This window comes from Hypomesus transpacificus, chromosome 18 (assembly GCF_021917145.1).
Source record: "Hypomesus transpacificus isolate Combined female chromosome 18, fHypTra1, whole genome shotgun sequence".
NCBI classification, from domain to species: Eukaryota; Metazoa; Chordata; class Actinopteri; order Osmeriformes; family Osmeridae; genus Hypomesus; species Hypomesus transpacificus.
In genome coordinates this window covers 2,353,314-2,369,084 of record NC_061077.1, presented here as the reverse complement: position 1 = coordinate 2,369,084, position 15,771 = coordinate 2,353,314, and the positions used below count along the sequence as shown (strand labels likewise).

Genomic DNA, 15,771 nt, shown 5'->3' with positions numbered 1-15,771 from the left:
GGTGTAGAAAAGGAGAAAATAATGAACAGTCAGTCAATAAATCAACTCTAAAGTTAAAGTTTATCCAGACGTTCTTCCTAGAAATCACTTTTCATTGAGTAGATGCTCCTTGAGTTACAGTACATGCAACATGAACATGCAGGAGAAAAAAGGCTTGAGTTTCGGTAAATATGGCTGTTTATTGACGAAATATATTACTCATGTTTTAATATGCACATGCTTTCCACTCCTCCAAGTTCACAAGAAGCTCTGATTCAGTAAATCATTAGAAAGAATCCACACAAAGTGACTGAGGCTACATTTGCACACACATTTATAGTTTTTTACGATTGCTGCTTACGCACTATTTTGAAAACAGGACTCATTTGTCAAAACACAACACACGATTCACACAACTCAAGTATCAGAAAACCTCCAATCTTTTGCAAAACGAAACACTTCGTTCAAAACTATACAATCATGTATAGAAACCCAATTCTGTCACCGTATTCCACCACACACATGGTTCATAAAATTGGACTCTGTTTGAACCTTGGGCGTATCTAGCCCTATTTTGGGTGGTCAACCAATGTTGTTTGAAATTCTTTAGATACTGTAAATTTGGCCCTATTCTTCCAGGCCTCCAGGTCTCTACCACTCTTCCTCCACGGACTCCCCCTCTCCTCCTCACTCTCCCTCTCCATACCACTCTTCCTCCACGGGCTCCCCCTCTCCTCCTCACTTTCCCTCTTCCTGCAACATTGCCTTCCATTTTTGATGAGGACAGGTACACTGACCAGGGGGGTATTCCAGAAAGCAGGTTATGCAACATAGGCGGGTAAGTTAACCCACCAGCTGATTCACAATGTTGTAGCAACCTTCTGGAAATGTTGCTACAAAACTGGGTGTCAGCTGGGGAGTTAACATACCCGGGTATGTCACATAACCTGCTTTCTGGAATGCCCCCTGTTGCCTTTTTATAGTGCTTACACCTGATTGGTATGTTCACATTTCAGCACTTTAGTGCTTGTACACCTGACGCCCGTGTTTGATCCATTCGTCCACGTGTGTGGCATTTTACAAGGCAGTGTCTTGAAAAGGCAATTAAGTGACAATCTTATATTTCTGTGTCTAATGTAGAAAAGTTTGTTAAATGTTTCAAAACACTGTGTGTAGTATTTTGCTAATAGTGTGAGGCTGAGAATGTGCTTATAGTTGTGCAGATCTGGGCTGCTGTTTTGCTCCTTGAGTGTCAAGTTTTACTGACTGTTATTTGACATTTCTGTCTAAGCAATCGGAAAAAACTGTAAAGCCCACTAAGGTCTCACATTAACATAAGCCTAGTGTTGCTCATCTATGCACAGTGGAATTTATTTAAAATAGACATTCGAATAATTCATTATTCACATCTTTTCTACATTAAATACCTTTTTTAAGCCAAGACGGGAATACATTTTTGACTGCACCTTCTGTTTTACATGGATTCAGAATGTGTGAACACATGATGGTCACTAGCATTCACTGTACAAATTATTATAGACCGACTTCTCCATTGGCGTATGTTAAATTATTGTGGTCCCCTGCAAGAACAGAGCGTCAGCCCTCCCCCACCCCTAAACACCCCCCGAAAGAAAAATTGTTACACTTATGTCTACATAGTGCAAAAACTGTGGGATGAGTTGCTGTGGCAACAGATAAACAATAAATGTCTGAAATAACAGTGGGTGTTATTGCTGGTTTCAAGCACACCTGCCAGCCTGGCTAGTCTTTGAGCTCTTTAGCCAAAATTTGTTTTAATTCTTTGTTTTCGCTTTTTCATTTCATTTTGTTGGCTAGAACAAAGTTTCTAGCTTTAAATTTGAGCTGTAAAATCAACCAATCAGCATGTAGCCGGTCTCTGTAGAAATGTGAAAGGCTCAACTGGGGTGTGCCAGTGGAAGTGCCGAAGAAACCTCTTGCAAATTAGCTAACGGGAAAATACCACCAATGGATCGGTAAACCTTTTAAATATTTTTTTTATTTGTATTTATTTTACTCTTTTTTTTCTCTTTTTTTTTTACTAAACGCTAGGTGAGGCTCTTATATCTCTGTGGGGCCCCGCACTAGAAAGATGTGTCAGGCCTCACGTTTTTGTTTTCATGATGCGATTTTGTGGACAGCAACTGTGATTGTGCCATGCCTCCTCACTAGGATATTCCTGTGGGAGAAACATTATGGTTAAGGAAACAAGTCCATAACAACGTAGATTCAAATGACAGTAGGCTACGTAGATTCAAATGACAGTAGGCTACATATTTAAAATAAGATGAATGCGTTCGAGTGCTTATTGGTTTCAGGTGATGAATGGCAATAATACAAAGCAGCCACAAGGGGACAGCCTACACACATTTACAGAGGCTGTGTCCGCGTCCCAAGTGAACACTAGTTACCTTACCTACACTGTAATACACACTTACTACACACACATGTAATACTTATAGGCGGCATGAATAATCCATTCCGACCTTCATCGGTTATTTCCATAAAAAATCTGAGAATTGAAGTGCCGCGCGCTTTAAACAGTAGGAGTTTGCCAAAGCCTATCACATCATATTCCATTACCTCCTTGGAGCAGGCTGGTAGACTTACCCCGAGTCAGACTCCAGGACCACAGTAGGAGTGTCTGTCGGATCTTTGCAAAGGGCTGCTGCTTGTTGGGCCAACACAGACACAACTCCACCCTGGTCATCAGTTAAAGAGCCTCGACCTGTGTGTGTGAGAAAAACTAACTTGAAACGAAGATATGAAGCAACGATTGGCCTATGAGCTACTTACATAGCTACTGTTGCTAGATAACGGTAATAAAAGTTAATGTGCTGTAGCCTATTACAAAATATATAACGTTAAACATCACACTGAGCTTACAGCCTAGCGTATGCCCCTGTTGGTCTGTGCAGAGAACACCGACCACCGCTGGATTCTTCATGCTGTAAAAATTAATGGAGGATGTTATAAAAAAAATGTTTAATTACTATAAAAGAAACAGATGTTAAGACTTACGTTTCGTCAAGATGCTCTTCAAGTGCAGACTCCATAACTGAGGCTATCAAAATAAGCCTAGCAATACTTAATTTGTGATAGCCTGCTTCCTCGACTTGTTGTTGGGTCAGCTGATAATCACGTGAACGGTGAATTATAAGGGGCATGTTAAAGGCCAAAAAGAACGAAACGCGTTACAGAAGTCAAAACATTGTTTTCTCGAAGTCGCCTGAGTGTAAACCAAATGATTACATTAAACATGGATTAAATAACGAAAAATTATTTTTTATTTATTTTTTATTCTATAAAAAGTAAGTGGAAACTCAAGGGCCACTACAAACTGAGTTATTGAGTCTTTTGACTATCACATTTTGGTACTTGAAAATTATGCTTTTTTGTGATCCCTTCTATAATATATTTGTTACTGATTATTATATGAATGTATCAGTCAATCTGACATTGATTTCCCCACTAAGCTAGGGCTGTGTGTGTGAAGACATATCAGTTCCACAATCTCTGTTAAGATAACAGCTCCATGGATCAACTCCTCTATTCTGTGCTGCCTGCGTAGGTGTCTGGCCAAGGTTTGAAAAGGATGCTGATCGTATCTAGAGGTTGTCCACAGCCAGCTTAGCCTCAGCTTTGACAGACAGGCCTATTGTCACAAGCTGGCTGTGCTGTTAGTGTGCAGGTTCACATCCTGATGTTTACATGAAAGTTCCCTTTAAAGCATAGCCAAAAACAATATTTTACAGTGGACGAGATCCATCCCCAGTTTGTGAAAAGAGCAATACATTGTCATTTATGATTGTAATATGGTTCCATCAGAATTTGATGTATACCTTTAATAAGCAAAGGTGGGGTCTCCCCCTTTTATATCAAACGAGGTTGTCTTCAACCTTAACATCTCAGTGTATTTTGACCCCAAACAAAATCACTCACAAAATGAAGTACAGTTCTGCCTCTTACTAGACAAATCGTCCCTCTGGTATTGTGTACCCATTGTAGTTATAGTGACAGTAATATTCTTGATAAAAAACAAAATAATGGGTGAAATTTGGCGTTACTTTATAATATATTTGTTAGTTAACAGACATTCCACTAGATGTGTTGGCCATGTCTTCCTTTTCCCATGTTACAGAGGTTGAAGGGCAGTGACCCATAATTCAAGCTGAACCAGTTGCTTCTAGGCGGTAGTCATCTGGCAGGGGAATGAATTAATGTTGGACGACAGAAGTGAATGGTGAATGGACAAGATTGAAAAAAAAAACGACAAAGTGATGGAACTTGAGCCTCCAGCATACGTCACCCACTCACTCGTCAGATGACAGTTATTTTGGATGATCAGAGGTAAACACAAACACACACTTTCATTGTCTGAAATTCAAACCAACACTAACATCAAAATGTACTTTAACATGTACATAATCTACATTATTATTATCACTGTTTTCACAACTTTTAAGCACTGGTACAGATAAAAATAGTTTACAAATGATTGTTTTATCATTTTAAACCTGACTCAGTGGTTTGGGTGATAAACTTCCTCCAAAGTCTCATGTGTTCTGTGGTCTTCCTCAGGGCAGCCATTTTGTAAGGCTTTCCTCCTTGGATGATTTCTGCTCTGTCTTGAGGAGGGTGAGGCCCTGTGTTTCTGCTGACGCAGCAGAGGTAGGCGCAATGTAATTATGTGGCCAGGGTGTCAGAGGAATCTATCACCTGCAGAGTGTAATGTCCTGCTGACTAACCCAAGGGGTGCGCTCCCGATCCTTCTCCGCACCCTTCCTTTCCATCTGAGCCCCTTAAATCAGAACCATTGACACCTCTTGGCCATCAACACACAAGAGCGGGAGGACCGGGGAGGAGGAGAAGCGAGACGATCCTCTACCAAATTAGAGCTGGAAGGAAATGCATAAATAGGTGTCACAAGGAGCTACTTTTAGCCTCTTCATATTGATCAGCAAAGTCTACAAAGGAATTTAGCCTACGACTGAGATTCAGTTCCAAGTGCGTCATCAAGCACGTACCATGAAAAGGTTACATTCATTTCACGAAAATTATCTTATACATTTTTTACATTTATCTTAAAAAGGGTCCGTATTGTGTTTTGCGTATGCAAAGAATCTGAATACTGTAGACACTGAAGTCAAAGGAGCTGATCAAAAAGCAAAATACCATATATAAACCCATATTGTGGATATCATCTTATTCTTAACCTACTCTTGAAATAATCTTTACCTAAATTCCCTGAAAACTATTTTCGGTTATATGTTGATCCGCCTCACTAAGATTCTGGACAGTGAGAGTACACGACAGATCCAATCAAATCACTTTATAACCTCAGGACCAATTATCCTGAGTAAATACATTAAGTGATTGATCTGTAGTGATCTACCTACAAGCTTCATTTTTAAGCAGAATGTTCAAACAGACACGTACACAACAACTTTTTCAAAGTTTATATGATTGTCGATGACTCACCATGCTTTGAGAAGAGATGTTATTGCCACACATAATTCAGGTTTGCCTGTGACTGTCAAGTACGGTAGCACACAAGCAGGCCTGTGACAGGTGATCTTGTCTACGTCCAGAAGTGTGTTCACTCAGGTTTCAGTGCAAACTGAGTTTACACCCCCCCTGTGCACCTGAGACCCTCATCGCCTCTCCCTCACCCCAGTTCAGAGTATCAGACTTCATCATTGTATAACAGTGTGGACGGAAGAGGAAAACAATTATTGATTATACTTTACAACAAATGATATGGACAGACTGAATGATAAAAGTAGCATTTGAAGTCAATCTTGAAACAGTTCTAACGGACACTTTGAACCTTTACCACCTGTACTAATATGGCTAACCATCCTGTTTTACACTGTGCTTACATGCACTGGGCAGATCCAGGGTGACTGGGTCTCACGCTACGTAACAGAAACCATTGATAAGACCGTCTCCATCAGCCCTCCGGTCAGATGAATGAGATGACAGACCTCCTGAGGAGACAGGGGAGGGGAGGGGGCGTGGGTAGCGTTGGGAAGGAGGGAGGGAGACAAGAGGAAAGTAGGGAAGAGGGCGGGGGGGTCTGCTTCAGAGAGGATAAAGAGAGAGAAAGCCTGTCACCCAAACCTCTTTGAGTCGTCCTGGAGCCTGTATCTGACGGAAGGGAGCGGTAGACAGAGTTTAACCAAGCTCCGGTGGACTGTGCAGAGGTTAACTGCTTCTACGCCTCTCTCCTGTCCTGCTCTCCTCCTATTGCTGCCATGAGGACCAGGCTGGTCTTACTCTTCCTCCTGCTGCTATCCCTGAGCGCAACCAGGGGTGCTGTCATCACTGGGGTGAGTAGCCCAAGCACAGCACCTCCACACCCTCACATGGGTAGGTACTGTAGAAAACAGGTACAGCAGGTGCCATCTCATCACCAAGGTGTTTTTGTTTCATGTAAACATAGAAAACGATTTGAATGTGATTTTGTACCATTAGGGAATTGAGTCTCATTGATGTTGATGATGGTGGATCTACGAATGAATAGTTTAAAATACAATGAAGAAAATACATCTAATATGGGAGGATCTCTCTCACTCTCTCTCTTTCCATCTCTCCTAGGCCTGTGACAGAGACGTGCAGTGTGGCTTCGGGCTGTGCTGTGCAGTCAGTTTATGGTTGCGAGGTCTGCGTATCTGTATACCAAGGGGAGTAGAGGGCGATGAGTGCCACCCGTTTAGCCACAAGGTACCGTGAGCGGACACACACATGCACATTTATAAACACACATGTAAGCTGCCCTCAGTATTAGCTGAAATTTCTATTCAAGCACTTGGCAGCTGCTTTGGAAAAACTGCTGATACCGACAGTGGCTATTGATTTGCCTTCTTGAGAATCAACTAAATCACAGTAATCCATCACTTTAGGTTGTCTGGAGAGGCAGCGGTAAGTTCTGCCAGCAATGTTGATCTCCTCCAAGCGATCATTGCTGATCCTGGGAGAGATCCGTCAGTGGTATGTAGGTCCATGTATGACCATCTGTTCTCTGGCACCGTCTTTCTCAGGTGCCTTATCAGGGAAAGAGGCAGCATCACACTTGTCCCTGTCTTCCCCACCTTGTGTGCACGAGTTACACCGAAGGGAAATACAGGTGTACCAGCGACTTCAAAAACATTGACTTTTGATGGCTACCTTCAATCCTGGCAGAGAGGCAGATGGCGATGATGACATCTCAGAGGAAAGACTTAAATGACGAGGGACAGGGGAGGGCACCATCTTAACTTCACTATTAACCTGTCTGTGCTCTGTCTGGATACCACTGTATGCACTATATGCACTGTCATTCTTTTCCGCGTGTTTTCAAGATTACGTTGCAATTGTAAATGCACTTCACAGTCCAAGACAATGAAGGAACAATGTAACCAACATGCTGAAGTACAGTAATTTTATGTTGTAGTAAGTTGATTTAATTTTATGTGAAGCCCTGACCAAACAATTGTGGATGACTGCGATAATTACCTTTTTCGTTGATTAATGTGACAATTATATTTTCAAAAAAGTAATATTTGTGAATAAAACTCACTCTAATTTATGTTCCTTGACCTTGTGCTTTCTTTGCTTCAACGTTTGCTGTTCTTATAGTCGAAAGTCAAGTGTTTATTATCAGCCTCTTCAACATACTCTTAGCACCTATGACCTCATCCGGAAAAACCTGACCTTGCATTGCCATTCCATACAAACTAAAAGCGTCATGTGAAACCACACAATGTACACATGCTTCTGTGGTTAAAATGAACATTATGGAACACCTTCACAATTACTCACATCTGATCCCATGTAATCTTAGCATTAAGATGACGTTTGTTAAACTTATTTACATCTTACAAATAAATAATGAATATTTGACAATGGTTCAATTGAGAAGAAATGCGATTTTTTTCATGGGAATCAAATGTCTGATGGCTTTTTGATCAACAAAATATTACTGCACTGTATTTTCATCTCCAAAACAATGAATTTCTCCACAGAGCTTAGTGCCAGTGGCGTATCTAAGGGGTGGCAAGGGGTGGCAGCTGCCACCCCAATATAAAATACTGCCACCCCAATTTTATATATATTTTTTAATGCATTTAGCAGACACTTTTATCCAAAGTGACTTCCAAGAGAGAGCTTTACAAAAGTGCATAGGTCTCTGATCATAACAAAAGAGAACATTGCGAGTAGCCAAAACATGAAGCATACATTGTGAAAAAACTGTCCCAAAGGGAAGGACCATAAGAACATGTAGTGAAACAAGCAACAATTAAACAACATGAACCTCAATCTTCCCATATATTTTTTTTATTTGTACATTACAGAACATTTCAATAAATAATTTTAATGTTACCGTTTAATTTAAACTACAATGTTCTAGCCTAATCATTTACCATAGGGGGTACTGTACCCCCCTCCTTTGGGTTTGATTCGCCTCCAGGAGGCTACCCAACAACTTCCTTCTGCCACCCCATTGCCACCCCGAATGACAATCTTTAGTGCCGCCCCTGCTTAGTGCATCAACTATATCTAAATACATTTTAAACATGCTTATGTGAGGACTCAAAGATAACCTTGAGGAATAAATGGAATGTCAACAATTTATATCTTGTTATCAACAGAGATTAACAAGGTTAATTAGGTTTATTTGAAGCCAATTGTTATCAATATCAACAATCCTGAAAATTCTAGGTATTTCTAAATGTTTCCATGTCCAAAACATTTATCATTTCAGATAAAAAATAAGCACTATAAGACCTTTCATTACATAGCTTTGCAAAAATATGATAAGATTAAAAAGCAGCTGGCTACAGGGCTGTGAAAGAAGTAAAGTTAAAGATATCGCAATGTAAATAAATTGAAAGCTTTTTAATAACCTTATGCAAAGAAAAAGTTGATATCACGTGATGTTACACGGTAGGACATTTTATATATAAGGCCTGAATTCTCCTGTTTGAACTTTACTCCCCGGGTCTAAAACCAGAAGCAAACCAACCAAACATAATGAAGTGGGCTATCGTCCTGTGTGCCCTAGTGGCCTTGGCTGAATGTCTTCACAAGTAAGTCCTTGTCTTTTTACGTTTATTTTTCTATGTTCTGTTTTTTCTACTTTAAAAAACCTCAGGAAACCAAATTTTCGTTTTATGCTTGTCTCTGTTTGTGTGTGAGCCAGGGTCCCTTTGATCAAGGGGAAGACCGTCAGGGAGAAGCTGATGGAGAAGGGACTATGGAACGAGTACCGAAAGCAATACCCTTACAATCCCATGTCTAAGTTCATCCAGGGAGGCAATGAGGCCATGACCAACGATGCTGATGTAAGTCCACTATACACAGTGACAGGCTCCACTCCAAGATCACCTGGTCCTTTCAAAACAAATAATTTTTTAGACCAGATTTACAGAAATGAATACGGCCAATTAGCTATACATAACCAAGCTGGGCAGTATTGTTTTGTTTAAAGCGGAAAATACCTATACAAAGAGTGACCATGCAGCATATTGAATTGTAGGGACCTTTTCTGTTGGTTCCTAACCTGACGTTCCTGTGTTTATTCCAGCTGTCGTACTATGGTGTGATCTCCATCGGAACCCCCCCACAGTCCTTCAGTGTGATCTTTGACACCGGTTCCTCCAACCTGTGGGTGCCCTCTGTGTACTGTAGCAGCCAGGCTTGCCGTGAGTAGACCTCGAGATTCCTTGGGTGTTTTAAATGATACCAACTTCAAGTTGACAGCTTGTTGGAGAAATTGAAGATGTAACACATTTATCCTGTATAAGAATGATTCTGTGTTCAGCATTCCTTGTGTGTAGAGAGAAGCCTACCCCCAAATCTGGACTTTGGGTAACATGAGGCATATGTAAACAAGGTGACCTGGGCTGACCACTCTCTCTTCCTGGAAAGGCTATAAAAGATGTCTGGCCTTATCTGTGTTGGTTGAATCATGTGTTCAAGCTTACAGGGGTCAAAAGGCACACACACGCACACACTCAAACACGCACGCACACACGCGCACCAGGTCTAGGCAAGGAGCCAATGAAGAAGAGCCATGAAACATTTGCATGCCTTTGTCTTAACCAATGACTGTAAAGAGTGGGGCTCCTTAAATAGCTAGCTAGCACAACATGCTAGCAGACAAACTTGTAGCACAATGGCGTGTGATGTTTTGTCTCCTTGTGGGCTGGCCGCAAGCAATAAACTTTCTTAAACTTGTTCACCGACTGACTGTGCAATGCTTGATAGATTAATATTTCTGACACAGCTGCAGCATAGGTGAAAGCCCAAGACATATTTTGCACTTTGTGGGACAGTGTAGTTTATCTTAATCTTGATGTGGTAAAACGTGGAATAAAAGAATGGAAAAAGAATGAATTCTCTTTTTTTCAAACCCCCTGTACAGAGATTTTGGTCGGGCAAAAAGCAAAGATATGAATCGAAATCTCACCGAACAAATCTCATGTAAATTCTAAGGTGCTATTCTTAAAGGAACACTTCAAAAAGGTTCTGCATAATACTTTTCCCCATAAAGGTCACTAGAAAGGCATGTTACTGTTCTATTTGACATGTAACAACATTTTCATGTTTCACAGAGAACCACAAAAAGTTCAACCCACAGCAGTCCTCCACCTACCAGTCTACCGGTCAGACTCTGTCTATCCAGTATGGAACTGGTAGTATGACTGGCATGCTTGCCTATGACACCGTCCAGGTGAGTCAAACACTCAGCCCAGCTCTGGATGCATTAGAACACCTAAGCATATGAAGGGTACGCTTGACTGAAAACTCGACAGGAAACCACCACCATCAGGCGCTGAGAGACAGCCTCGGTCTCATTGTGTTCCCAGGTTGGAGGCATCACCGTGAATCAGCAGATCTTGGGGCTGAGCGAGACAGAGGCACCCTTCATGGCCAACATGGTGGCTGATGGGATCCTGGGCTTGGCTTTTCCATCTATTGCCTCTTCTGGAGCCACCCCTGTCTTTGACAACATGATGAGCCAGAACCTGGTGTCCGAAGACGTCTTCTCTGTCTACCTGAGCGGAGGGTAGGTCGACTTTTGTTGGAGGGTTCCATGGGGGACTTGGTGGGTTTGCAGCCTTGGGAGGGTGTGGAGTCTTGGACAGCTACAGGGCATTGGGAGGGCACAAAGCCTTGGGAGTGTCCATAGGGAACATGGGAGGTTGTGAGGGGCAATGGAAGGACGAAGGTGACCACAAACACTACTTCTGTAAACCTGATGTGTATCAACTCTTGACCTTTGTCCTCCCCTAGTGGCCAGTCAGGAAGTGTGGTGGTCTTTGGTGGCATTGACTCTAATTACTACTCTGGACAACTCACCTATATTCCCCTGACTTCTGAGACCTACTGGCAGATCAGCATGGACAGGTATGATAGTATAGGTTCCACACACATTCGAATGCTGCCTTGCACACAAATGACACTCAGTCCTCCAAAAGCTGCGGTTTCCTTATCATCTGCTGTTTTGTTTTTTCTTCTCATTTAAAGTGTCATTATCAACGGGAATGTTGTGGCTTGCTCTGGTGGCTGCCAGGCCATCGTTGATACTGGGACGTCCCTAATCGTTGGGCCAACCAGCGACATTTCCAACATGAACGCCTGGGTGGGAGCCAGCACCGACCAATATGGAGATGTGAGTGTTTTTTTTCTTCTTAATTTGTTCTCCCGATGTCAACGCAGCAGTGCTTGTCTATCAACAGTTAACGTCTTGAAAGTTCACTTTCAGAAAGGTATTGTAACGTGGCTTGTTTCTCACCCAGGCCGTCGTCAACTGCCAGAACATTAGCCAAATGCCTGAGGTGACCTTCACTCTGAATGGAAACCATTTCACCATCCCTGCCTCTGCCTATGTGTCCCAGGTCAGCGCACTACCCGTTTGTTGTTCTGCACACACACTCAAACAGCGGGGCTCAGTTCCGCAAAAGTATTTTAACACATGGAAGAAAAAGAGGAATTACTTCACAGACTTTATTTGAACTCTCTCTCTCTCTCTCTCTCTCTCTCTCTCTCTCTCTCTCTCTCTCTCTCTCTCTCTCTCTCTCTCTCTCCTCTCTCTCTCTCTCTCTGATCTCTCTCTGATCTCTCTCTCTCTTTCTCTCTCTCTCTCTCTCTTTCTCTCTCTCTCTCTCTCTTTCTCTCTCTCTCTCTCTCTCTCTCTGATCTCTCTCTGATCTCTCTCTCTCTCTCTCTCTCTCTCTCTCTCTCTCTCTCCTCTCTCTCTCTCTCTCTCTCTCTCTCTCTCTCTCTCTCTCTCTCTCTCTCTCTCTCTCTCTCTCTCTCTCTGTCTCCAGTCCTCCTATGGCTGCAACACCGGCTTCGGTAGCGATGGCAACAGCCAGTTGTGGATCCTGGGGGATGTCTTCATCAGGCAGTTCTATGCCGTTTTTGACCGACAGAACCAGCAGGTGGGACTGGCCCCAGTCGCCTGATCAAACCCTAGAGTCTCCAGGTCTCCATCACCAGCTCTAGGACTAGAGAATGTCTCATTTGTAGGGTTACAAACTATCATCAGGAAACTCATGAATAAAATGTAATGTTGCATTCCAACATTTGTTCATCTTCATGTGTTTGTTTGCCTTTGTGATCTGATCCTGGTCTTTGTGATTCAAATTTAAGGTTTGATCGCAATACAAATCTTTCAAAGGAAGAGAGTGATAGAACTATTGAGTTTCTGTACTGACTCTGGGGAAAGGCCAATGTCTTGGGAACGCTTCTTGAGTAACAGAAAACCAGACTGAGAACAGGGTTATCTAATGTTACCTAAGGTAAAGGACCTCAGGAGAGGTTTTGATCCACTAGCAGCTGATAAGAAGATGTGTGTAGGTGACCTGACAGAAAGATACCTGAACTTCTGCTTCTATCTTTGCGAATGGAGAAATTGTGTCGAGTGACAGACAGAAATCATAATGCGACATGCAGTGGCATTCAACAGATCAAAAAAGACTGAGAAAAATACCACCTCAAATAATTTCACACAAAATGTGTGTGCTGAATCAAAACAAACACCTATATTGTTGGCACATAGAGTTCACAGACAATACTTCAGGAATGATCATCAGGGAAATATACAGTAGGTCCACAAACAGATAAGGAATCCTTTCCTACATGAGTGCTAGGTAGAGTGGCCCATAGCCAGCATGGAGTACTCCACAGAGCCTGGGTGCTGTGTGGGAAAGGCTGGGTCTGGGTCCTGGGCTCTGGGTCTATGAGTACGCAGGTTAGCATATAGCACTTCCTCCTTATGAGGTTTGAAGTCCACCATGGTGTAAATTACACTGTTCAGCTCCTGGGGGGGGGACAATGAAGATGACAACAAATTATCAATATTGTTTACAACACAACGTAAATTCATTCAATATAGTTTTTACTGACTGAAATACAGATACAGTAGGCTTTTGTTTAGGCAACCTCTTCCACCCCAGTTGACAGTGAGTCACAGAAGGGTTGTCCAGATTTAGAACTTGCATCAACCTTGTGGTGGGGTGAGTCACATGTAGCTGCTCCAGTATTGTCTGCTAGTGGAAAAATACAATCAAACTTGATACTTAGTTACAGATAGTTAACAAATAGTCTTTCAATAAAAATATCCAAAAGCATTGTGCCGCATACTTGTTGCCTTTACTCTGCGACGGATCAAAACAATGGCTGCTGTGCTGACGGTGAGCAGGATGATGAGCAGGATAGTGCCCAGAGCTGCAGCCATGGGAACAGACAGACCTACAGAAACACTGACACAACACAACAAAGCTACAATGGTCTTTCCTACAGAGCTAAATTATTTACTCCTTGGTTCATTGCCAGTGTGTGTGTGTTTGTGTGTGTGTGTGTACCTGGAACGGTTGTTCAGATTTTTAAACAAGACATGCTTGGAGGTGCCAGTGGAGGGTGTGAGGGTGGACTTGATTGGAGGTGGAGGTACAACACGGTTCACCTCTGCTTGGGGATTGGGTTGAAATCACTCTTACTTTTTATGATTTAAGTTTCCAATCCCTATGTTCTAGCCTGCAGGTTTGCCTATAGGTTTGATACTGTAACTTGACCTTATAAACATTCAAAACAGAATATTAGAACCAGACCACTGACCTTGAATTTCCACTTTAAAATCAACAAAGTGTTGGGGGTAATCTAGAATACTGCATCTGTATACTCCAGCATCCTCCAGCTTTGCGTTCGATATCGTAAATACGAAGCCACCATTGTACTTGTAGAAGTTTGTTCTGGACCTGAGACGATCAAGAACAGCTCCGGTACTATCCATCAGTTCAGAACAACCATATGTAGAGAATTTACAGCAGGTCTTTACATGGTTGTTGTAGGCAACATGGTACTGCAGCGTCAACCTAAACAGTCCATGCATCTCAGTCCTCACACTCACCAGACTCTCCGATAGAGAAACATCTAGAAAATACAAACAGCAACATTACCATTTCTTACCCTGCCTACTTAAAAAAGATGAACAAATCATTGAAAAGTTTGTAGTTCAAGTTCCAAATGTAATGTCACCCTAAAAGTGACTTTCTGATCTGTTGAAAAAATGTCCACCATACCTAACATGAACACCAAGAAGACAACGATCTTCATCTTTGATGGAATATAGCAACTGTTGAGGGCAGCTGTCTCTGACAGTGAGATCAGTCTTGTGACTGTGGTTATGATCCCTCTTACTCCCCAAAGAAACAGGAAAGCCTTGCACAAATGGAACATTTTAAACTGGCTGATGAATCATTTACTTTCACCAATGTTTACTGATGACCCTGAAAATTGTTTCAGAATAACTAAATAGGTTAGTATGTTTTGAAGTTCATGTTTAGAATTCAAATGATGGATTGAGTGAGGAAATGTCTTTCTTAGAAAATGCTCTGATTTCCCTCAATGTGTAAAGTTACCAGAATGACCAGGTTACAAAGTGTCTCTAGCACCATCGTGTGGCTTTTCTAAGTACTGGATGATTCCAGTACTTCAAAGCTTCAAATCTTTTAAAGATGCTGTCGAGCAAATTCCATGATTTGCTTCTCAGTACATTATATACGTGTGAAATGAGTTGCTGAAAGCATGTGCAAAGCTCTAAAACTTTGTCGCATTCAAATGTGGAGTTAGACCGATGAACAGTTTCTCACAGGTTTTCAGCTCAGGTTTTGTTGTTACTCAGCTGGTACAATGCAAAGACAAAGTAATTAACACATAAAACACTCAGAGACTGCATGTAGGTCTGTTCTGATATCTGCAATTGATTGAGCTAGTGTTGCTGTTGTTGCTAAATTCACTCAATTCGAGGGGGCAGAGCTTCAGCTCGTTCAGACGACACGTCCCCCCAGTATCAAGCAGAGAAGACTGCAGATTTTCTCGCGATTTCAAAGCCTAATTGAACATACTTGTCGGTGTTTTCATTCGAATTTGGATGAGTAGTTAACAAATCATTCTTCTGTGGTGTGATGAACTTAAAAACGAATTTTCAGTTCTGCTTTACAGCATCATTAAGTGACTATGATGACTTCCATCATTATCATCTAGCGTAAAAGTAACCAGCCTTTGGATCGGGCACACAATGAGCCAATCAGCTGATCCTTGTGTTTAACTTGTAGCTGCCCTCCCCCCCTTCCCACCCTAACTATCATCTCTCTTATTCTCTGTGTGTCCCGTTAGTACAGGACTGAAGCTGAGGCAGTGCCCCCATGTTCACAGACAACATCTGAAGGACCCCCAGCCCCACCACCCCCCTTGATGCCCCAGGATTGACTGTCGCACAAG

General features: G+C 42.1%; 4 protein-coding genes across 8 annotated transcripts; 2 read left to right on the top strand and 2 right to left on the bottom strand.

Moving 5' to 3' along the window:
• Positions 1-864: 864 nt before the first annotated feature.
• On the bottom strand, positions 865-3,142 carry lamtor5 (late endosomal/lysosomal adaptor, MAPK and MTOR activator 5). The gene is made up of 4 exons (XM_047039950.1): positions 3,019-3,142; positions 2,884-2,945; positions 2,608-2,725; positions 865-2,176 (listed from the first exon to the last, which is right to left on the bottom strand). The coding sequence occupies exons 1-4, from the start codon at positions 3,051-3,053 to the stop codon at positions 2,116-2,118; spliced, it is 276 nt and encodes a 91-aa protein (XP_046895906.1). The 5' UTR covers positions 3,054-3,142; the 3' UTR covers positions 865-2,115.
• Positions 3,143-6,248: 3,106 nt separating this feature from the next.
• Positions 6,249-7,160, top strand: prok1 (prokineticin 1). The gene is made up of 3 exons (XM_047040636.1): positions 6,249-6,329; positions 6,598-6,723; positions 7,041-7,160. The coding sequence occupies exons 1-3, from the start codon at positions 6,255-6,257 to the stop codon at positions 7,158-7,160; spliced, it is 321 nt and encodes a 106-aa protein (XP_046896592.1). The 5' UTR covers positions 6,249-6,254.
• Positions 7,161-8,956: 1,796 nt separating this feature from the next.
• Positions 8,957-12,570, top strand: LOC124480584 (pepsin A-like). Its single transcript, XM_047040063.1, has 9 exons — positions 8,957-9,068; positions 9,182-9,323; positions 9,566-9,683; positions 10,596-10,714; positions 10,851-11,050; positions 11,278-11,391; positions 11,512-11,656; positions 11,784-11,882; positions 12,315-12,570. Exons 1-9 carry the CDS (start codon positions 9,013-9,015, stop codon positions 12,450-12,452), a joined length of 1,131 nt encoding a protein of 376 aa, XP_046896019.1. The 5' UTR covers positions 8,957-9,012; the 3' UTR covers positions 12,453-12,570.
• A 396-nt stretch (positions 12,571-12,966) lies between these two features.
• On the bottom strand, positions 12,967-14,793 carry LOC124480880. 5 transcript variants are annotated; one of them, XM_047040524.1, is made up of 6 exons: positions 14,571-14,793; positions 14,107-14,421; positions 13,854-13,956; positions 13,633-13,751; positions 13,432-13,538; positions 12,967-13,309 (listed from the first exon to the last, which is right to left on the bottom strand). In XM_047040524.1, the coding sequence occupies exons 1-6, from the start codon at positions 14,725-14,727 to the stop codon at positions 13,136-13,138; spliced, it is 975 nt and encodes a 324-aa protein (XP_046896480.1). In that variant the 5' UTR covers positions 14,728-14,793; the 3' UTR covers positions 12,967-13,135. The 5 variants fall into 5 exon arrangements, with proteins under 5 accessions (XP_046896480.1, XP_046896484.1, XP_046896482.1 ...); XM_047040528.1 differs by having other exon boundaries at positions 13,396-13,538; positions 14,571-14,764; XM_047040526.1 differs by having other exon boundaries at positions 13,495-13,538; positions 14,571-14,764.
• Between the last annotated feature and the right edge of the window lie 978 nt (positions 14,794-15,771).